Source organism: Tiliqua scincoides, chromosome 2 (genome assembly GCF_035046505.1).
Source record: "Tiliqua scincoides isolate rTilSci1 chromosome 2, rTilSci1.hap2, whole genome shotgun sequence".
Classification (NCBI taxonomy): domain Eukaryota; kingdom Metazoa; phylum Chordata; class Lepidosauria; order Squamata; family Scincidae; genus Tiliqua; species Tiliqua scincoides.
The window spans coordinates 222,734,119-222,758,352 of NC_089822.1; the positions used below are offsets into that span (position 1 = coordinate 222,734,119).

General features: G+C 44.1%; 1 protein-coding gene and 1 pseudogene across 1 annotated transcript in view; one reads left to right on the plus strand and one right to left on the minus strand.

Annotated features, from left to right (window-relative positions):
• Nucleotides 1-3,032, minus strand: part of PODXL2 (podocalyxin like 2) — a 66,404-nt gene extending 63,372 nt beyond the window's left edge. The window contains exon 1 of the mRNA XM_066616165.1: nt 2,652-3,032. Coding sequence (XP_066472262.1) covers nt 2,652-2,700 — 49 coding nt within the window. The 5' untranslated portion in view covers nt 2,701-3,032. The remainder of the gene's footprint in view (nt 1-2,651) is intronic.
• Nucleotides 3,033-18,415: 15,383 nt separating this feature from the next.
• On the plus strand, nt 18,416-18,532 carry LOC136642969 (5S ribosomal RNA; annotated as a pseudogene).
• Nucleotides 18,533-24,234: the final 5,702 nt, after the last annotated feature.

A 24,234-nucleotide genomic window follows, 5' to 3' on the forward strand; every position in this document is an offset into this window, starting at 1 on the left:
CTGCCTTCTGGAATATATTTCTACTTTATTCCATAAGTGAGTGGATACAATTCACTCCAATGGACAGCAAAAAAGAGTAGTGCTTAGGTAAATTAATATAGCGATTGCCAAACCTGCCCTACTGAAAATGTCTTGCAAGAGTATATTGCGTCCTGCACCAAGGTCCTGATTATATACGGGCCTCTCTCACCCATCATAATGAGAGGCATTTTGGTAAAGTAACAGTATAAGGCTGTCCCAAAGCACAGGCAGAGTGCTTTTTCTTGACCACGCTGTGAGTTTCCAAGTGTCTAAGACTGGGAAGGACAATTTTCAGGTCACAGCTATGGCACCCAAAGAGACTCAAGTTCCAGCCAGCACTTCTCTCTTCTCTAGTTCTAACTACCAACATATTATCCATTGGACTGAGATTACTTTACTTATAAGTATCTCTTTGCTTAAGCAGTCCTTCACCATAATCAGGGAGATGAGATGCAATTTACAAGCAGAGGGACTAGACTGCCCTGTTCCAATCCCATCACCACCAGAAAAACCAGATGGCCTTCAAGCTTCCAGACCCACAACTACAAATGGATTTAACGAATAAAACACACAACTTTAAATGTTCAATTAAGTTCTTTTTTCACTGTGTAATCTCAGTGAACTAACAGAGGTTGCCCATTCCCATCTATAAAGAAAAGTTATCTTTTACCATTCCTTTTTTGGGAAAGGGGTCTGCTTGCCTTTAAATATCGTCAATTAGATTATACAAAATTAGAAGCATAGCCTCCTACCTATTCCAATTCTGTACTTAATCAGCTTGAATTAATACCCCACCCTGTTTTCATATTTCAGGATTAGATGCTATAAGGCTAGAGAAGCAAGTTTGTTGTTGGTCCCCTTTTCTCACCATATTTCTGGGGAAATGGGGTCTTGACAACAAACGTAATCAAAATACCATGAAGGGGTTAGTTCAGAAGATTCTAGATGTGGAACAACAACAAAAAAGAGATCCTGATTGCCCTCCCCTGGGGGGAATACAGCAGTAGCCCAGTTCAACTATGGCATGCCACAATCAGGATTCTTTTCAGTGGGGATACAGTATACAAATACCTAGTCACAGTAGAGAAATGCTCTTATGCACATTAGCATTTCAAAATCAGCAAACTTCCATAAAGTTGATGAAAGGATTCCACTTTTCTCAAAAAGTCCCTAATTGCTGCCTATCATTTCTCCACCAGATGTCTTTTGCTAACTGACATTTCAACTAGCCACCAAAATTTTCATTACCCCCTTTGTTGAAAGAATGAATAGCTGAATCCTATTATTCCGCAATAATTAAAAGATTTGCTGTCATTAGGAAAATCCAAACTAATTTGCGATATTCTTTCTGAACTGTAGGGAAAGGATGAGGAAAATTAGCAATAGGATTTTTTTTTGGGGGGGGGGGGGAAGGAATCATCCACTGCTATTGGATGCATTTCATACACACACAATATAAGATTTGATGTCCCCCAAAACTCATGCGGTATGGTTATATGGTGCAGAGATTTTTCCATACGGTTACACCCACATGGGAAAGCACCATTTTCTCCACATGGTGTGTGCTGCAACCCCAAAACATTCCCCCACACTACATACTCTACAATGCGCTAAGCACGTTCCATGAACTAACTTTCATCCCCTGGAAAAGCGTTTATAACTTGCTAGACAGGCCCCTTTACGGGAGAGACAAGATGCTTGACGATTTCCCATTCCCCCAGTATAATAAGGCTTGAAATGAAATGGGCCAGACACTTAATCTCAGGAACAGCCTCCAGAGGCAGTTTACTAGAGGCATAAATATTTATGTATAAGACATGATAAACACAACTTTCCATTTAAGATAACATCCCACACTGAAGTGTCAAAAGGAGGTAACAAAAAGTAGTGAAACTTCAAACGTCACCTGCTGTTGTAAAGGTGGAGAGTCTATTTTATTATGGAAAGAGTGAGGTTTTTTTCTTACTAAACTCTATTGAAGAGGATGCAAACCTCGAAGAAATCAAAGCGAGTGTCACAGGGCACCCAAAGGTGTGTGTTTGTGGGTGTGCTGGGGGGGGTTCTTTCCACAAACCCTGTTACAACGGTGAGTAGGTACAATAATGAAGTCTGCAGGAAAAATAAAATCAGCTTTATTTTTTGCCAGGAACACCTTTTCAAACTGCTGCTGCTGCAGCAGACAAAATGGCCAAGGAGACACCAGCCTCCTTCCACTGGTGCGGACCCTCCCACTGATAACATAAAAGAGGTTGCAAAGATGCGCCTGGCCCTCCCCCTCCGCCGAACAGAGCCCCAGCGATGGGAAAGGCAAGCCTGGGAAAATCACCCCCCAGCTCAGTGCCCATCAACCTGCTTCCTCCATACATCCCCTGCTGTCTGAAAGCAGGGAAAACCCTCCCAGTTGGGAACCAGAAGGCCACCCCCTCGCCAGATCAAGGAGGTCTGGACAGATCCCCCCTCCCCAGCCTGTTCCCGGTCCTCCAGATTGGGCTCTGCTGGAATCCCACCAACCCACAGGCTGGATCCCGGGGGGAGGGGGGTCCCCTCGTTGCGTGAGTTCCGTGCAGTTTGCTCCTCTGCTCCAAAATCAACATGCGCCAGCGAATGTTGCAAAATTCAGACTCACTCACCCCAGGCCAGGAGCAGGACCCTCAGTGCCCGGCGTGGCAAAGGCTTCATGATGCTTCCGCTCCCGAACTTGCCTTTCCTCCTCTTTCTGGTTCTTCAGTCGGACCTGGGGGTGTGTGCAGCTGCAGCAGCAGCTGCCCAAGGGGCTCTGCCCCTCCTGGCCACAGAAAATGCCTCTGTCCCCTGCGGCAGCGCTGGCTCAGAATGCATCGCCCCCGCCCTCCCCCCAAGCGAGTGGCAACTTTCCCCTCTCTTGGCTCTCCTCCCTCCAAGCTCCCCAATCCGGACTTCAAGGGAGCGCGCTTGGGGAGGAGGACAACCTCAGAGCGCCGGGGGTCTCTGTTGCTCGATCAACGCATGCACGGCTCTCGTGCAGAGCCAGCAGGCAGAACCAGCAGCCAGCCAGCGAGGGGATGCTCAGAGCTGTTGGCTGCTGCCCAGAATCAATCAGCTCCCTCGCATCTCCTTCTGCACCCCCCTCCTAGGAGAAGAAGAGGAATGTGGAGGGTAAAAGGAAGGGGGTGCCCCCCAAAAAAGGTGCAAGAGCTTTGATCTCAACGCAACCTCCCCTCTCTCCACGCCCCCTTCAGTGTCTGTGGCTGCTGAGGATCTCCCAGGTTTCCAAGATGCTGAATTATACATCGTAGGCATTGCGCAGAGGTCTGCATTCCGGCCGCTGCCCGGCTTCAGCTTCCACCAGGGTCCTAGAGGCAGACGAAGCACCTGCTCAACCTGGGAGGAGGGCGATGCGAAATTTGTGCAGCTTAGGCGGAAACCGGGGGGGGGGAGGAGAGTGGGGGAAAGATGGCCCTCTGTAGCCATCAATATTACGATTCTGTGACTGTAAGAGCCCAAGCCTATGCATGTCTACTTAGAAGTAAATCCCATTGTAGTCAATGGAGCTTACGCCCATGAAAGTGTGGATAAGATTGCAGCCTAATTTCCTAAAGCACCACAGAACGACTGAAACGCACAGAGGAAACGTCTTTGTGAACACTAAAGTAGCCCTATGCAGGGTTTCTCAACCAGTCGTATGGTTACCACCAGTGGTACTTGAGGTGCTGCCTGGCAGTACTCACAGGACCCCTGGAACCTGCTTCCTGGCAGCAAGACCAGGAATGTGACATACCAAACAGCATAGGAGGCTCGGCTCAGCAGGCAGAGCTCCAAAGCATGCTTTTCTGAGCTTGAAAAAACCCTCCCATGCACACTGACAGCCCAATCCTATGCATGTCTACTCAGAAGCCCCATTTGAGTCAATAGGACTTACTCCCAGGAAAGTGTGGATAGGATTGGGCTGTGAGCCTCTTACTGGTCAGGTTGCATCTGGCCTCCAAACCCAGAAGTAACTGGTGATGATGTCATTGCTGCCCTGGGGTTTGTTATTGCTAGAAGGAAAGTTGTAGGGTAATGCCCTTTCTGAACCATTACTCAGTTAAGTAATGGTTCAGAAAGGCGGCAGTTAAGAAGGGCAATTCTATGCTTGGGATCATTAGGAAAGGTATTGAGAACAAAACGGCTAATATTATAATGCCGTTGTACAAATCGATGGTAAGGCCACACCTGGACCAGTTCTTGTCGCTGCATCTCAAAAAAGACATAGTGGAAATGGAAAAGGTGCAAAAGAGAGCAACTAAGATGATTACTGGGCTGGGGCACCTTCCTTATGAGGAAAGGCTACGGCGTTTGGGCCTCTTCAGCCTAGAAAAGAGACGCCTGAGGAGGGACATGATTGAGACATACAAAATTATGCAGGGGATGGACAGAGTGGATAGGGAGATGCTCTTTACACTCTCACATAACACCAGAACCAGGGGACATCCACTAAAATTGAGTGTTGGGAGAGTTAGAACAGACAAGAGAAAATATTTCTTTACTCAGCGTGTGGTTCGTCTGTGGAACTCCTTGCCACAGGATGTGGTGACAGCATCTGGCCTGGACACCTTTAAAAGGGGATTGGACAAGTTTCTGGAGGAAAAATCCATTACGGGTTACAAGCCATGATGTGTATGTGCAACCTCCTGATTTTAGAAATGGGCTATGTCAGAATGCCAGATGCAAGGGAGGGCACCAGGATGAGGTCTCTTGTTATCTGGTGTGCTCCCTGGGGCATTTGGTGGACCGCTGTGAGATACAGGAAGCTGGACTAGATGGGCCTATGGCCTGATCCAGTGGGGCTGTTCTTATATTCTTATGTAATGTGTAGAGAAAAAAAAAAATCTTCAGCCAGGCGTCAGAATGCTTCTATTCACCAAAGTATGCTGGCATAGTGTGAAGACATGCAACGCCCTTGGTAGTGTCATTGACTGGAAGTTATGAGGGGGGAGGCTGGATCCCTACTACCATCTCTTTTTATAGTTCAGTATAGGAATTCATTGGAACATCTTCCACAGATTTCTGAAATTGGCCTAATTGGATACAACTTTTTAAAATTTAGCATTAAAAAATGCCAGTGCTTTTTTTTGGCCAGAGTAGTCTGAATGCAAATTCTGGATACCAAAAAATGTCAGAGAAATCTGGACACACTTATCTTCTATACCTGTTTCAGACCTGTCCCACTTTGGGTAAGATTCTATCACCTTTAACAATCTTTTGCCTATCTTTAGATGTAATCCATTAGAGTGTGTATGCTGAAAACTTGGAACAGCCTTTTAACAGATTCTCTCAGTCTACCTTGTTTGCTGCATTTAACCAGTCCTTCCCTTCATGCAAAGGATTTGGATCAAAATACAACTCTAGCTGGGACTTAATGCCTCCTTTCCTCTAATCAAGGAGGTGAGGTAGAGAATTACCTGAAATAGAGATTATAGTGAACCTGGCATTACCTCATCAGACTTTAATTAAAACAATTTTTTATTGTATTACAAAGTTAATTAACAACTTCATAGCAGTGTTATCAGTAGTTTCAAATTGTCTCTATGCTTATCTTTTATCTTTTGTTTTTAAGCTTGTCACAAAACTAGCCCATTTTCATTTCCTACTATGACACCTGGGTTTCAATATACTCATGAGTATACACACATGCACACTGACTGAGGATTTTATTGATTATCTGAACAAGTGGATTGTAATCCACAAAAGAATATATCTGGAATTTTTGCTCTGAAAGCATGCATTGTATAATTCTTTTGACTCAGACCATTCTACTTTCACTTTTCTGAACTGTGGCTCACATCTACTTCTTGCAACATATTTTTTCTTCATACAGGTCCAGCCTTGTTATACACAGATTTTTTTATACATGGATTTGACTCAAAATGAATGACCCCTGCAAATGATAAGAAATGTGCTGATCCCTGGAGAAGGGGAAAAAATGCACCCTTTTAAAATCAGTTTAAAAAACTGCTTTTTACTGTTGTAGAGAGACAGTCATACAAGTGATTGCCTGTACTCTAAAACTTGGTGTACTTTGTAAACCACTTTTTCTGCAGAATTTTGGTATGCTAAAATCTACTACTTTAATTGTTTGCATATCTTAGGGCTGAAATCACCTCAAAAACTAATAAATTTTAGGCTGCAATCCTAACCACACTTTCCTGAGAGTAAGCCCCATTGAACAAAATACGACTTACTTTTGAGTAGACCTGGTTAGTATTTTGCCCCTAATTAGTTTTCTCAAACTAGTTTTAAATTTCAAACTACAATTTTGTTCAAAAATGTTTTGCTAAAAAAAACATCCTTTTCTAGCAACTTAAATATGTGGGTACTGAAAACACAGAAGCAGACTCAAAAACTGTTTCATTACCCTCTGTTTAGAAATTATGGCCACTGGCATTTTTATTTCTCAGCAATGTTATATCTAATTCTTTGCACTCCTGTGTGCACCCCTTCTGAGGCTGCACAGTGGCACCTCCAGAGTACTTGGCAGTGACATCACTGCCATTGCCAATGATATGTGCAGAACTTAGGCTCAGTTGACTGCTGTAAATTGGCCTGAGACTATCATAGTCTGTGCCTTCCATGAGCCAATAGACAGTCTGAGTTTGTTTGAGCCAATAGTTATGAAATTTTGGCTGAGCCAATAGGCTCACTTGCTGAGTACCTTGTAACAAGCCCTTGAAAGTTGGAGGACCAAATGGAAAACTGCTGCAGGAGATAAGGCTGCAGTACCACTGGAGGAAAGGTAGAAGCTGCTGTGTGCAGAGCCACTGAGGCTATAAAAGGGGCTGCACCAGCACAGAGAGCTGAGAGACTAGCAGGGAATAGCTACTGGGAGGAGCCTTGGAGAGTGGGCTCTATAGAGGAAGAGAGACCTGCAGGGCAGAGACACTGCAAGGAGTGAGCTGGGAGAGACCAAGCTACAGAAAGGAGCTGTGGAGAGAGCTGCAGGAGAGAGCCCCTGGGAGAGCCTCTGAGAACCAGGGAACAACCATCCAGCCTTTGCCTCAAGCCCTACTGCCTTGAGCCTGCCTGCCTCAGGTCCTCAGGGAATTTGGAACAAGGTCATTTTGATTTTTTTTGGTTCAGGTTCCATTCCTCCTAATAAAAAGCCTCAAACTTAGCCTGGTGTCTGGTCTCTTTTGATCCTGCATAACACCAACTTCAAGGAATTTGTGCTGCAGGCTGTGCAGGGCTTCGTTTTGTGCTGCACAGTCGTAGCTTGGTGGGAACAGTGGCTGGCAGCCATTTTGAGGTGTGGAGTATTTTGGCCTTTGAACTTCAAAATACTTGGCAAACAGATTCACAGCCCCGTCCTATCCAGCACAGGAACAGTGGCTCCAAACAGCTACTGCTGCAGGGGGAATAGGATTCAGCAGAGGAGCATTGCAGTTCTACCCCTTCCTGGGGCTGTCTCTCCCCCTGTCCTGCCCTCTCTCTGTCCCCCTCCACCCAGGAACAGCTCCCTCCTGTCACCCTTCTCAGGCCCTCATGCTGCTCAGTGCTTACCTGCTCTCCACTGCAGCATCAACAGTGTGGTTCTGGCCTCCCTGTGACAGCGGGAGCCCCAGTGGTGATGCTGAGGCAGCAGTGGATCTGGCTTTCCATTTCAGTGTCCCCAAATTATTGACATTTTCCTCAAACATATCCAATGAATCTTATTTAGCCACATTTCTGAGAAATTTCCTAGCCTAAATGGCGATGGAACCTTCACCTGGACTAATGAACAGCTGGGTTGAAAGGGAACAATTTGAAGAAAGATGAAGTCTGCTGGAAAAAAGTTGAATAAAATAGAGGAAGGGCAGAGGAGAAGAAAGAAGCAGAACTGGCTGAGGACAGATCATGTTAGCTGATCAACATCCTGCTTTGCTAGCATTGCATTTCATCTTGGCAGGATGCAGTCTAGATATGCTAATTTACCCCACGTTCTCACCATACAAATTCATTCATGTGGATTGGTTCAAAGAGCTAGTCAACAGTTTCAGAATAGGCATTTGATACAGCTCTGTTGGGGCAATAACATTTCAGGCTACAGGTAGATGAGAGCATGGTTTGAATGCTTCTGTAGTGAACAGGACCCGTTTCACTCTAACAGAAACCTATATGTGCATTTAACATGAAGCCGATTTATTCTAGGCAGCCAGCACAACTACACCATTTTGACCTAAGCAATAGATGTTCACTAGAAAGGCTTAACTGTGAATGTGTATTGGGCATGCCACAGAAAGACTGGCCATAGCCTAGCCCTAGGTCAGTGGTTCTCAAACTTTATAGCACTGGGACCCACTTTTTAGAATGGCAATCTGTCGGAACCCACTGGAAGTGATGTCATGGCCAGAAGTTACGACATCAAGCAGAAAATTTTTTACTAATCCTCAGCTGCAATCCTATCCACACTTACCCAGGAAGAAGCCCAATTGACTATCATGTTAAAAACATATATATAGTAGCCTGTTCAAAGTACGGATCTGTAACATTTCCCCAAATGCATTCACATACCATGGTAGTATCAAGTATAATATATTTTTAAAAAATTGAAATGAATGGGGACCCACCAGAAATTGGCTCGTGATCCACCTAGTGGGTCCTGACCCACAGTTTGAGAAACAGTGGCCTAGGTGAAACAATTGGCCAGACAGAAATCATCAACACTTTACTTATTTGTTAAAAGCCATTTACACCCCACCTGTCCAAAAGCTCAAGGCAGCTTACAGTATTCAGTAAAACTGATCTAAAAATCAAAAAGTAAAAGATACAAATTTAAAACAAAGCAATTCAAAAAATAAGTTAAGCAAAGAAATTTAAAATCCATTTTAAATGGATTTAAATTCAAACACTTTCTGGGTTTTGCTCACACCTGCCAATTGGGCAAGTCCATCTGTGTGAACATGGCCAAAGGAAGGTTCAAGGGACTGACCCTGGTTTTTCTATGCTTGAATTAGCCAATCAGAAGGGTAAAATCTTGATCCCCCAACATTCCAGCTAGCTAGTTTGAACCTATGGTATATTTTGGTAGATGCTAGAGCAGGGGTATCAAACATAAGGCCCATGGGCCAGATACATTCTGCAGAAGCTCTTTATTTGGACCATGTGGTAATTGGGCTCTCCCAGTGCAGCCCTTTCAGCAGCACTGGTTCTGTCAAACTTCTGGGACGGAAAGATGGAAGGAGGCAAGGAAGGCTATGGGGAAAGGCACAGACCAAGAGGAGAGAGGGAGAGAGAGAGAGAGAGAGAGAGATGCTGCCAAGGTGCTGGAAGAGTCTAATTATCATGCAGGCTGCCCTTTTAGCAGCTCAGCTTCTGCCAAAGCATCACTTTGCAAAACACCTGTAACCTTCTTAACTGTGGCCTTGGCAAAAGCACTGCTACTGAAAGGACAGCCTATCTGATAATTGGGCTCTCCCATATCTTGAAAATTTGATCAAGATTTGCATATTTTCACTTCTGACATTTGCAGATAATGAGTTCCTACATGAGAATAAAGTGCTTATTTCTGGCCATCATCTGCTCAATGATATAACTTCCTGCTTAATGATGACACTTCTGGCTCACAGCAGGAACCATGAACACTATTCTGCCTGTTGTCTTTGACACCCTTGTACTAGAATCTAGTAACCAGACCAGCAGTTCCCAAATTTACTGTAGTCATGGCACCCTTGTTTTGCAGCAACCTTCCCAGCTCTCCCCGGCACCAGCATTTTGGATTGTGCAATTCTCGCAAGATCTTGCACTATCCAAGATGATGGTGCATAGGAGAAAGGGGAAGAAGGGGATACCAGGGACATTCTGCAGTGCTCCTGTGAGTTTACCATGGCACTCTTAGGCAGTGCATAGTTTGGGAACCACTGAGCTACACTGTACTTTGCTGATTGCCCATCCATCCCCCCTGGAGGTGAACAGAGAAACTGCAATGAAGTAAGTGCACCCCAGGCACGGTAGTTAAGTTTAGATAGATTTTGATTTGCATCTCAGTTCACTCGCGTGTTTGGCCTTTTCCCATCCTTCCCATTGTTGTCTTCCTTAATAAAGTCTTGTTATTTTCATAAGTACTTGCCTGTTTTGTTGCCTGACTGACTAGAGCTAAGAGCTGTTGCCCCCTAGGTTCCCAACAGATTGCTTGAGGGCTGATGTTACAAAGGGCAAGTGTGGCTGCTAAGGAGCTGTGGTTAGCCATGCTAGTGGCTTTCCAGATGGTTCCTATAGCAACCCACTTCTATGCTGAGGGAATTCCAGTAATTGTGCTCCCCCCCCAATTGGGAGTTACAAGAAAGAGCACCCCCTCTGTTTATTGTTCTTTTTCCATCCTGTTGGTAGCATCTACGCCTTTTTTGGATAACTCTTAGCTACCCTAGCTATACGAGTTTGTGTGGAAAGGTCAGGTGCATGGGCTTGCATACCTTGCTTCTTTCCCCATTGCTGCACGGTCTGGATCATAACAGTGCCACATAAAAACCTCCGAATGTAGAAACTTAGAACATCAAGGAGAAAGCTTTCTCCCTGATGTGTTAGTTTTCTGGCAGCACAAAAGGTTGAAGTAATTTTTTTCATGTTGGAAAGTTGAGGTAAATGAGTTCAGTCAATTCTACCCCCAAAACAGTTTGCAGGAGATTCACATTGGGCTTGTAAGCTATATCCTAACTAACCCCCGTTTTCTGAAAGCATTTGTAGCTAGTGTTTGCACATAGCATTGGTTGCTGGGAGAGTTATGAAAGGGGTTAAACTTAGAGTGCCTGCACTAGCTACAGGATAGACTGGGGAATTTGTTGAAAAAATAGGGAGATTGACTCCCCTTCCCACTATTTTCAGTAAACCAACAGGGTTTCTGCCAATAGCAGAGTAGTGTTTTTAACAGTCAATACACTGTAAAATAAATGTAGCCTCTGTGCTGCAATAGGTATACGCAATATACCTCTAGGTATACGCAATAGGCATGTCTCCCACACACCTTGTAGAGTCTTCCCTACCTATCCAGGTTTTGTGTATCTTCTGGTCTGCTTCATCCCTTCGTCCGTCCAGCTTCTATTGTCCCCATGCCGCTTCTCCCTCATGGCTCCAAATGGCTACTATTCCTGAGCAACTTCATCTCCACCCTGAAGCTAACTATGTCTGCAGTAGCCTGGAAACTTGCATCCCTTTCAGTGATTCCCGCAAAACATCTGCATCCTTAGCTGCTTCTAAACCTATTACCAAAAAGAGATGCAATTTGTTTGCACTGTTGTCATTCCATTCAAGTTACTCTTTTGGAAAAACAGGGTATTTCCAAAATATTGGGTAATGTTCCAAAAACAGGGTATTTCCTGTATATTGGTTTGATATTCTTATCTGCTCTCTGCTTGGAAGAGATTTCTGCTTGAAGGTTATCAGCTTCTGCTGGATGCAGGACAACACTGACCTTGTGTGGTATAGCAGCTCCTTTGAGCCTCAGTTGAGAGTGCTTTCTGTCAGCTTCTTTCAATTGAAAGCTTTCCAAATGACTGAACAAAAGAAACATGAACTTAGAGCCCGTATTAATAGTAGCTGGAGCCAGCTGTGCTGGCTAGGAACAGAGTTTTCAAAGTGTATCCTCAAATGATTCAAGCAAGAGCAGAGTATAGCAAGTGGATGCTTCTGCACGTGCTCAGAGATACTCTGCTCCCAACGTGCCAGACTGCAGTTAGGTAGAAAAACAGCCTTGCCAAACGTATTTTGTGGGTACTTATGGCCAAACTAGATAACACATTTAATGCATACTTTGGACCTATAGGCTTTTCTCTTGTAAATGACAGCTGCCGTGGGGGTTGTCCAAATCTGGACAAAGTTGTGGTGGGGGCTTTCGCCTTTTGCTCCTGCTGCAGCCTTGAGCTGCTCAAGATTCCCTGATGCTGCTATTTCCTCCCCCAAGAGAAAAGCTCTAATTGGAACCAATAAAAACTTCTGGAGTCCAGTGATTGCTTTTGAAACAAGCATTTAGAATCCGATTCTAAAATGCTGAATCATAAATGCAAAGAGAGAGACCTTCCCCAAAAGCTAATGATATTTAAAATGGGCTGGTTTGGATATTATGCAGTGGGCCTGATTAAACATCCTCGCCAGAGTATGTTCATGCACGTTTCCCACGTACCTGGCAAGCCAGTGGTATCATTGAAATCAGTCCCTTGCATTTTATTTTTTTATTTTTCCCTTTTGGCCTAAAATGAATGTGTGATAAGAAAAAAAAAAATCCTAAAATGCTTCAGACTGGGGTATTATGCTGCAGTTACTCCTATATTGAACCAGTTTGCCTTCACATCACATCTCATGCAAAGTGGGATTACAAATATATGATGAAATTGCCTTATTATGGATTTAGACCATCTGGCCTAGGACTGTCTGGCTTTGAATTGCAGCAACTCTCAAAGTCCTCATGCAGAGATCTTTGCCAGGCTTGCTGTCTATAGCTTTGTAACCGAAAGTACCACAGAGACTAAACCTAGTTGGTAATGCATGCAAAGCACATACTCTTCTATTGCTATATGGCCCCTCAACCCTTGATTGAATGCATAGATACACTGGCAAGCATACATTCTGGAATCAGGGCCAAACCAAGGCTTTTCTTTTCTAACCCCAAATTATTACAGTATTTATATACCACCTTTCTCAATACGCTCAAGGTAGTTTGCATGGGCAAGCTGAACATAAATCCATTTTTCCAATGAAATTTTTGCAAATATCATTCCCATGAGAAATCTCATAAAAATCTTCATTTGTCCAGGTGTTTCCCTTCACACAGTGTAGTCATCATCCTGGTTTCCAACTGTGCACTTTCCAAGTATCCCACAGGCAGCTGCAACCATGCTTCAGACCAGCTTCTCAAAAATGTTATCTTTGTTATCCTTTTGCCAGCCAACTCCTTCACACAGATACGCCCGTGGCCTTCTAGTCTCTCATCCAACAGCCAATACTGCTTAGCTTTCTAAGGCAAGGGGTTAGCTCAAACCTCTGGACCACAGCTCCTGGGTCACTGTAGCATCCTATACCTAACATATTACAGGGGGAGGCAGGTTACACCTGTCAGCTTCTTCATCAAAAACCCCAGCAGCTGCCTAGCAAGGCTGTAGCTCCAGGGATGGGGGAAGGCTGGCCCTCTTCCAGACCCCTTCTCTGAACCATCAACCTTCATTAAATATAGAAAAGTCATTTTCTATACCTTTAGTTGTTTATACATCTATATTAAAGAAAACAAGAACCCAGCTGCTCAGGCCTTTCAGTGTTTTATCCAATGAGTGCAAAAGCACTGGGATAACCGTCAAGCAGAAGGTGCTCATTTCTACATTTTAAACACATTTTAAAACTGTGTTCATTTAGTGTGATGAATTTATATCATACTAGCTCAACTGACATCCTGGTTATTCTGCATTCCATGCCTCCTGGTGTACCTCTAAGTCCTTCCACCATCTCATTTCCTTCTACAATCCAACTGCTTGGATTGTGACGTACAGCTTTGACTAGGATGACTTAATACTATTCCAAGAACAGAGGCTGCTTTGTTTGCCTTTCCCACTTGTGTGTAAATTGTCCTGCACTTTTGAAAGGAGAGCATATCCAATTTTTCCTACTGTGGTATCTTAAATGGTCACAGGGAATAAAAGCAACAATCATTCTGCTCCCTGGGTGCCATAAGTGCCTTTACAGCATGGTGGCCAGCCAGAATTCTTATGTTTTGGGCAAAATAGGACAGAAGCCCTCGTAATGCCACACTGAACTGACAGGTTGTCCTTGGCCTGCTAAAAAGATGTCTACATGATTTGCTAGCTGCATCTGCTCTAGCTAGGCAAATGTGTTAAATTTACAGCTAGACGTCTTGTGAGGTGAGTAGGTAAGAGGATGGCCAGACATAACCTCAGTGTGGTTTACTTAGCAAACTGACAGCTTCCTTGCTGCAAGAATGCAACTCTCAGCTAAGGTTTAGCGCTCCCTGTGGAGTTTTAGCCCAAGGATATGTTGAAGCAGCAAACACCACAATCAGGCTTTTGGCCAATGTATAATGGAAATATTAAATCATAACCATGGCAGTAACAACTGCATAATTGATGAAAGAGACAATGTGGGTCTTACTGAGACATTGGTATGGCGTTAAGTGGCAAGACCTGCATGGCAAGGAAGGGAAAAAACACTGGAAAGTTCAGACCATAAGTGTGCCATCTAGTACCATTCAGCTCCACAGGCAAAATAACGAATACAAAACCACCTAGAAGGGCGGAGATGGTCAGAGATGATTAGAAGAAAGTATCACAGAGGAGGCTGCAGTTGCTGAGAGTGTATATTTGGGTGTTAGCAGTGGTCTAGCGCTGTTGAAATGATGCAGCAATAGGGCAGACAGGCATACAGAGGAATTAACGCATAGCCCAAGCAAGGCTTCCTGCTGGGAGACAAAGAAGATATAGGAATAGGATCCTTCACAATGATAGCTGTCTAAAAAAGAAATGTCTTTGGTAGAAAGTCTAGTAACTCCACCTTCAGCATATGCATAAAAGCAAAGGAGAGGACAAAAACAGTACTGTATAGAGATTGTATAGAGATTGAGGTTTTAGATTGTAGAGTACAGTAGAGACTGTACTGTATAGAAATTGAGGTTTTATCATCATCAATCATCATCATCATGGAAGCCAAGATCAGGAAATCTAGTGACAATTCTCAGAGTGAGGAAAACGAGAGGATCAGGGCATGAACTATGTAGGACTCCTAGATGGAGCAGAAGAAATGAGGAAGGTTCTTTGGACACAAAATTAAGGCAGACCTAGGAGAGATAATGGAAATGGACGATATAGACAGACTCAGCCTATATGAAACAAGGAAAGGCATGCCAGGAGGATGGACTAGGAGGAGCAAGGATTAGTTAGAAACATGTAAACAGCGTTTCTCAAACTGTGAGGTTGGACCAACTACATAAGAACAGCCCCGCTGGATCAGGCCATAGGCCCATCTAGTCCAACTTCCTGTATCTCACAGAGGCCCACCAAATGCCCCAGGGAGCACACAAGACAACGAGAGAACTGCATCCTGGTGCCCGCCCTTCCATCTGGCATTCTGACATAGCCCATTTCTAAAATCAGGAGGTTGCACATACACATCATGGCTAGTAACCTGTAATGGAGTTTTCCTTCAGAAATTGGTCCAATCCGCTTTTAAAGGCATCTAGGCCAGACACCATCACCACACCCTGTGGCAAGGAGTTCCACAGACCAACCACACGCTGAGTAAAGAAATATTTTCTTTTGTCTGTTCTAACTCTCCCAACACTCAATTTGAGTAGATATCCCCTGGTTCTGGTGTTATGCGAGAGTGTAAAGAGCATCTCTCTATCCACTCTGTCCATCCCCTGCATAATTTTGTATGTCTCAATCATGTCCCCCCTCAGACGCCTCTTTTCTAGGTTGAAGAGGCCCAAACGCCGTAGCTTTTCCTCATAAGGAAGGCTCCCCAGCCCAGTAATCATTTTAGGGCGCAATCCTAGCCCCTTATGTCAGAGCTTTCCAGCACTGGCATAATGGTGCCAATGGGTCATGTGCTGCATCCTACATTTGGGTGTCACTCATGGAGGCCTCCTCAAAGTAAGGGAATGTTTCTTCCCTTACCTCAGAGCTGCATTACCCTTACGTCAGTGCTGGAAAGCACTGGCATATTGGGTTAGGATTGCATCCTTAGTCACTCTCTTTTGCACCTTTTCCATTTCCACTATGTCCTTTTTGAGATGTGGTGACCAGAACTGGTCACAATACTCCAGGTGCGGCCTTACCATCGATTTGTACAATGGCATTATAATATTAGCCATTTTGTTCTCAATACCTTTTCTAATGATCCCAAGCATAGAATTGGCTTTCTTCACTGCCGCCACACATTGGGTTGACACTTTTCATCAGGCTGTCCACCACCACCCCAAGATCTCTCCTGATCTGTCACAGATAGTTCAGAACCCATTAGCCTATATGTGAAGTTTTGGTTTTTGCCCCAATGTGCATTACTTTACACTTACATTGTAACAGATCTGCCATTTTGCTGCCCATTCTGCCAGTTTGGAGCTCCTTCTGGAGCTCCTCACAATCGCTTCTGGAATCGCTTTCTTCGCCACTGGAGCGCCACAATCGCTTTCTTCGCCACTTGGAAAAGTTTGGTGTCGTCTGCAAACTTAGCCACTTTGCTGTTCACCCCTGTCTCCAGGTCATTTATGAACAGGTTGAAAAGCACTGGTCCCAGGACAGACCCTTGGGGCACACTGCTTTTCACCTCTCTGCATTGTGAAAATTGTCCATTGACTCCCACTCTATTTCCTGGTCTTCAACCAGTTCCCAGTCCATGAGAGGACCTGCCCTCTAATTCCCTGACTGTGGAGTTGTACTGGATGGGCATGAGCCAATTTCAGGTGAGTGCCCATTCATTTCAGTGTGTATTTTATTTGGTAATATATTAGACTTGATCCTACCATGCTACATGACTGCATTTGGGGAAATGTTACAGATCTGTACTTTGAAAAACTTACTATGTGTATACTTTTAACAATTACAGTCAATGGGGCTTATTCCCACATAAGTGTGGATAGGATTGCAGCCTTTGGGATGCTTGAAGAATTGTTTTTTAAACAGATCAGCAACTGCTTGGGAAGGTTAGGAGGGTTCATCTTTATTTTAAATAAATTTTTAAACTTATACTATTGTAAACTTTAATTTACTGAGAGCACAATCCTAACCAGGTCTACTCAGAAGTAAGTTCTATTTTGTTCAATGGGGCTTACTCTCAGGAAAGTGTGGTTAGGATTGCAGCCTTAGATTCGACTTTGTCTTATGGGGTTTGATGTTTGATGATGTCACTTTCAGCTATGACATCACTTCTGGTGGATCCTGACAGATTGTTATTCTAAAAAATGAGGCCTGGTGCTGAAAGGTTTGAGAACCACTGGTATAGAAGATATTGCAGAGCTGAGAATTTCTTCTCATCCCTCATGACATCTCAGCTGACATCCCTGCAAAGGAGGAAAACATTTGTTATCCTTGCATTTTGGTCTACCTGTGTGATATGATGTCATTCTTTTCTTCTAGCAGAGAAAATAGGAAAATATGATTGCTTGCTTCATCCCAAGCAGATGGCAGAAATGAAGGCATCATGTGTTCTTCCTCCCATTTAATTTAAAACACGCACATTATTTTTGCAGCAACACAGAAGATTCTTGCCAGCTTCTAGAATCCAGCTGGCATTTGGCCAGTCCTTGATCAGTCAGTCCAAGACTGCTGCAAATCCCAGCTCAGATTCATGTGTCTCCTAGAAGTCAGCTAGTTTAAGGGTCCAATCTTATTCAACTGTCCAGCACTGATACAACTGTGAAATGTGGGCATGTGACGGAGGCCTCCTCAAGGTCAGGGAACGTGACCATTTTGGACTGCAGTGCAGCTGCATTGGCAGTGGAAAGCTGGATAAGATTTGGCTCTAAGCGTGTCTTCACTTCTCTGGCTGGACTAACTGGTTGAATTGTTCTGGGTATCTTTCAAAGAAATCAAAGATTTGGATCCAAGGCTGTTGTGAAAAGTTCTAGAGTTCTGCAACTCCCCATACAGATCTGAGAAGTGACATGTTCTTTGAGGGTAAAGCACTTTGGGAGTGTATCTGTAAATATACTCTACCAGCAGCAAAAGTTCTTCACTACTGTACTGTTTGAGCAGCCAATTCAGTGAGGAATAAATTCATTTGGGAGACAGTTTCAATGTGGAATACAGGTCCTTTACAGCTAGTGCTGCCAACTTTCCAGAAAAAAACTTGCCTGCTCCTCTGCCTCTAACAGCAGTTTGATGAATATAAATGATTTTTCAGATAGTGTATGGAAATTTAACATAGATTGATTAGAGGCCTCTGCTTTAAGGGGCTTACAATTTAGATATTGGGATGGGAAGTAAATGCAGTTGTACTTAGCTAAGATACAGTAGGGAAAAGCAACTGAACCTTTTTGGGGCCTGAAGATAAACATAGCACCTGCTAATGTCTGCATATCATGCTGCAGCCACAGACAGAGCTACCATGGCCGATTGAAACATTACTACATCTACAAGGTTGCCAAACTACTATAGTAAACTACTGCTGAGAGTATACAGGTATATGTGTCAGGTTTTTTATTTTTTTAGTTTAAAATATTTTTACAGTGTAGTAGGTATTGCTGAAATTAAGAATATGCAATTACCAAAAATAAGGACAATGACAGCCATAGATACTCAATAGTCATGAGTATTGAATCCAGAATATGTTTAAACTTCAAGAAATGATAGGATACACATTCACCCTGTCAGGGCAGGCACAAGATATTGTGCTGCCTGAGGCAGAGATGGCACCCTCACCTGCCCGTCTGCACACCTGCCATACGAAGTACAGAATGTTGTTTCTGAAAAGAATATGCAACTGTTACCCTGCACATGCCTGATCTCCTCTGATCTTGGAAACTAAGCAGGGTCAGGCCTGGTTAGTACTTGGATGGGAGACCGCCTGAGAATACCGGGTGCTGTAGGCTTATTCCATAGTCTTTCGAGACTGAAGGTTGCCAACCAAAAAAGATGTAAGCAGCTTCACAATACACTGGTTCATCGATCATCACATAGAGATGCAAGAAATTCAAGGCCTAATCCAGGGGTGCCCAAACCCCAGCCCTGGGGCCACTTGCGGCCCTCGAGGACTCCCAATGTGGCCCTCAGGGAGCCCCAAGTCTCCAATGAGCCTCTGGCCCTCCTGAGACTTGCTGGAGCCCACACTGGCCCGACACAACTGCTCTCAGCGTGAGGGCAACTGTTTAACGTCTTGTGTGAGCTGTGGAATGAGGGCTCCCTCCACTGCCTGCTGTTTCACGTCTGTGATGCAGCTGCAGCAGCAAAGGAAAGGGCAGCCTTGCTTTGTGCAGGGCCTTTTATAGGCCTTGAGCTATTGCAAGACCTTCACTCATTCATATAAGTCCATCTTCAATATATTCATTTATGTAAACTTATGTAAATTTATTCAAATTTTAAATGTAAACTGACACAGTGTCAGAGAGATGATGTGACCCTCCTGCCAAAAACTTTGGACACCTCTGGCCTAATCACATCATTAGAGAAAAGGGGTAGTGATATTTGCATTTTTAAGTTCATGACTAATCTTATTTTAGAAAAATGCAAAAGATGTTTCAAGATAAATTTTACCTGCATAGATCCAGGGGCAGTCCAAGGCAATCCTAATCCAAACGTATACCCAAATTCTGCCATTATACCAATCCCTAGCAGCAGGCATAAGAACATAAGAACATAAGAACAGCCCCACTGGATCAGGCCATAGGCCCATCTAGTCCAGCTTCCTGTATCTCACAGCGGCCCACCAAATGCCCCAGGGAGCACACCAGATAACAAGAGACCTCATCCTGGTGCCCTCTCCTACATCTGGCATTCTGACTTAACCCATTCCTAAAATCAGGAGGTAGCGCATACACATCATGGCTTGTAAATCATGGCATCCCCATCGTTGCCCACTAATCTTGCTGCCTTGCTTCATCCTGCTTGTGCAGAGCCTGCATCTCTACCTCTGCTTCTGTAAAGGCACTTTTTCATTACTGGGTAACAGGGATGAGAAGGTCCAGTGTGGCTTGACTCAAGTCACTGCCCCCCTGCGACTTGACTCGAAAACGAGTCATAACGAGGGTACTTTCTGAGTCGCTGAGCCACCCTTTTGTGACTCGATAGGACTCGAGTCACCCCACTCCTTTTAAAAAGCCTGCCGTAGAAAAAAGCAGTGCTGCTGTCGGGGTATGCTCCCTTTATTCCTCCCCTGATGTCCCCACCCATCTGTAATGGTGGGAGGGGGTGGGACGGACTGCGTGGGAGCATGGAAGAAGGTCACACACAGCAGCTGTAAGGCTAACCAGGCCGACCAAATCCTTGGTAGCTCTACTCAGAAGTAGTCCCACTGCAGCCGGTCATTCAATGAGGCTTCCTCCACCCAAGTAACAATGGAGCCAAAAGAAGCCATGCATTTGGAAAGCATGATAGCTATGAAGCACCTCCCCCCTCCTCCTCCTCCCTGGGTTTCTCCAGCCAATTGTAAGGCAAGAACCCCCTTGGCTCCTCCTTCTGCCCATCCTTTGTCCAATGATCATTGGTTCCTATCAGCGTCAGGCAAAGAACTTGCTCTGGCTTCCCCCCCATGCAAAAGCAAAATATTAACCCTTCTCTGCCTTGTGGTAGGAACCTCCCTGCTGCTCCCCTGGTCTGAATGGTGACCCCATGAGGTTTATAATGCTGCAAGAACAGTAAGCAAGCACACCCAGACACAGGCAGACTCAAGTCAGTAAGCATGGAAACGAGTGCCGAGTCAGGGGGCCCCTGATGGAGTGTTTTTCCAACTCTTCCACTTGCGGGATTCAGCAAAAAACACACATTTTCACAACTTGAGTTTGAATGGAGTTCTCAGCCCTGCTGGGTAATCATCCTATCCCTCTTTATTCCAAAGATAAGGCAGCAATCCTACACATACTTAACACAACTTACTTTTGGGGAAACATGCACAGCCAAGCTAAGGCAGCAAAACCATTGTAAATTTCGAAAGAAGTCTGTGTTCTTTTGTATTTGGCTGCACAGCTACCTGAAATTACAGGCAAACAGCACTTTTTAACTCCCAAAGTAACTGAATGCATACTTTGGGAATAGAATTTTAGGAAATGCTAATTTATGCTTATACTTCAAAGGAATACAGACCCTGCACGCACAGTAAGCAACCTACATCAAGAAAGCCATCTATTCTTGCAATATGCTAGTTGTATTAATCAGATTCAGAAGCTGGGGAAGGATGACCTGTTTTAGTAATTTGGAAAACATTTTAAGGCTGAAATCCTATGCACACTTATATGGGAGCAAATCCCATTTAACTCAACAAGACTTAATTTAGAGTAGACATACATAAACTTACATTGTAATTCAGTTTCCACTTTTGAGCAAGTTATGTATGTACCATCTTACTTGAAGACCATTTCACAGCACAAACTCGTCTGATAAATTTGAATATGATGGTCATGTTCTCTCCGACTCACAGAACATATAGCTATTTGCATACATATTCCCCAGTAATATTGAATACTCTTAGTATTCAAGGTCCGTGGGCTCCAATCTTGTAAGTCAGTGGTTCCCAAACTTTTTTGACTTGCAGCTCCCTTGACCTACTGGGTCATTGGACATGGCTTCCCATTAGGGCTACAATCCTATACATTGTATAGCGTGATGGTTTTTTTGCAAGGATTCTCCTGCACCCCTGGCTGGTTTCCATGGGTCCCTGGGGAGCCACAGCTCGCAGTTTAGGAACCACTGCTATGAGTGCTTACCTGAGAATAAGTCCCATTAATTTCAGTGGGGCTTAATTCTGGGTAGTCATGCAAAGGACTCTGGAAAAGTTTAAAAATGGCATTTGGGTTTGATGGAGCATTACCAAGAGCTCACTATCATCCACAGAGTACAGAGGGGACAACCTGGATTCTGATTACTTACGTTTATACAATGGGGAGGGGGGAAGAGAACGGAGAAAACTCTTATGGAATGTGCTACAAAAAGGCAGCAAAGAGCCTGACATCCAGAATGGGGAGGCTGTTGGAGAGGTGGAGCCAGTGATGGATGAAAGAAACCCTTGAACCAAAGGAGGAGAATGAACCCCCATGCAAGTAAGGTGAGGCAGGGAAGACTGAGTAACTACAGCAGCAAACATATATTCCCAATATACAAAATATAAGCATGCCCAAACCAAACAGAAAAAGTCACCAACAAGGTGCTGACTCTGCTCCCCTTGCAGAAACACTGAAACCTACCCTACAGCTTCTGCATCATCTCTAATCAGCAGATCCTTGCAGTGGTGAGTGAATTGGAAGGTGGCAAGCGGCTCAATTTCTCAGTAGCAGGCAGGTTAAAATACTGCTGCCACTGCCTCCTCTTCCTTTTTCCACCACTAGGCTGCTCTGCCTCTACCTCTCCTTCCAAGCCAATTGCAGGAGAAGGGCAAAACACTGTGATAGTCTCTCTCCCCCCCCCCCCCAAGGAAATGGCAGCACTGGTGAAAGTGGTGGCAGGTGCACAGTGCAGTACAACATTTGCTCAGGCATACACAGGATGGCAGAGCAGTGGAATGGGCAGGGAATGGCTGCAATGCTGGTGGGTCAACATGGGGTGCTGTATCACCTCCCCCCAGTTCATACCTGATGTAGCCAATTCAGGATGCTTCATGGATTGGCAGGCCTTGCATTCTGTCTACATAAGGGGTAACAGTGCTTACAGAAGGGAACAAGCTCCCTCCTTTCTAGCTTCTACTGTGTACATAGACTTACTTTGCAGCCCTTACCCAATATGAAATGGGCAGCCAAATGGTCCTCCTTTCATGTTCATTTTCAGTCTGGAGAGGTCTTGTGAATCATAACCTCTGCTATTGTGGAAAAAACTAGTAGTGAGCACAAATGAGAGGACAACCGTACGGACATGAAAAAAGTCAAGTAAAATTCAGTATATAAAAAATCATAAATTGCATGCCCTCATTCTTTTATACTTTTTCTTTGCTTACGTAATTCTTTCCACAATACTGCCAAGGAGACATATTTGACCTCCTGCTTAGGTTAAGAAAATACACACTTCCAGCCTGAGGTCCTGTTTGAGAGAAACACACAAACCTTACTAGACAAAGACAGCTTGCGAAGAACTACTAGCTTTTTATGTTGCTGCTCCAGGGTGCTTTATCAGGAGGTTTGGAGAAAGAGCAACACAAGATAACTGTGTCTGCAAATGAATTATTGTACTACTATACAATAAGTGCTCATAAAGGTGAAGGAGGATTGAGAGGACAAAGGCTGAAGATGAGATTTTGTTCACAATGGGTAATTGTGTAGGAAAAGAGGATTGCACTTTTGAAATATCCATGCTCCTGTGTCACGTGTAGTACTGTACTTGCCATTTTAAACATTTGAATAGATGCCAATCCCTAGGACACCAGAAGGTGGACAGGATAATTCCAGAGTTTCATAAATAGCGCTCTCTCGGTAACCTATTGTCCCATAATGAATTGACATTATACAAAGCAAGAAAAGTTATTGTGCATTCGCCACCAGAAGGCCCAAGACACCTAAATGAAAGTGCAAAGTCAAGGAGAAAGCCCTGTGTTTGAAATGGTGTCTGTCTTAACACATGCTATAATTCTGAAAACAGCAATATCCACCTTGCTGATCAAACAGTGAAATTCTTTCTGCTGTTCTGGGAACAAAGATGCAATTTCATTTGGCTCTTCCTCTCTTGGAACTATTAGCAGCTATTCAGCAGTCACAGATACTGACTGTATCTGAGGGGGAAAACAAGACCCTCTGCAGTGGATTGAGATGGCTCTTCCTCTCCCAGAACTGCCTTCAGTGACAGCCAGCCATTCCATCTGGCTGCTTTTCCTGGAGAGGGAAGGCCCACTCCACCTGACCAGTTGAGAAAACAGGCACTTGGCTTCTCCTTTCCCAGCTCTCTGCTGCAGTGATCATTCCAGCAGATCATTGGGACAATGCTGACATTATTAAGAAGTGATACTTGCATCTGCTTAATTTCATCTTCAATCTTTGTATGGTGCAAAATAATAAATTTTTGCAAAAGATCTTCAAAAGTTAAACTCACTAATATAGTAAGCAGGAAGGACTAGACAATGGTCCAACCTCCTGCCCTTAAGAAAAACAATAGCAAGAATATGTGTAGAATTATGATGTAGAGAAAAACACTGCAGGTTGGTAGACAACAGGTGGAGATTATGAAAAAAGATGTATTGATTGTTTTGGATTATGTTAACTAAAGTAGAAGGATGGGCAGGAATAAAGATCACTCAGCCTTTTACTGAGGGGGAAGGAGGGTTGGCAGGTATTTAACCATGTCATGACCAGAAGCAACATCATCAAGCAGGAAAATTTTTAACAGTCCTAGGCTATAATCCTACCTACACTTAGGAGTAAGTCCCATTGATTACTGTTGTTAAAAGCATATACAGAGTAGCCTGTTAAAAGTATGGGTGTGTAACATTTCCCCAAATGCAGTCACATACCATAGTACCATCCTAGTCCATTAAAAATAAAATATTGAAATGAATGGGGACCCACCTGAAATTGGCTTGCGACCCACCCAGTGGGTCCCGACCCATAGTTTGTGAAACACTGCCCTTATCAATTATACATCATGACATTACACCATCTAAGTT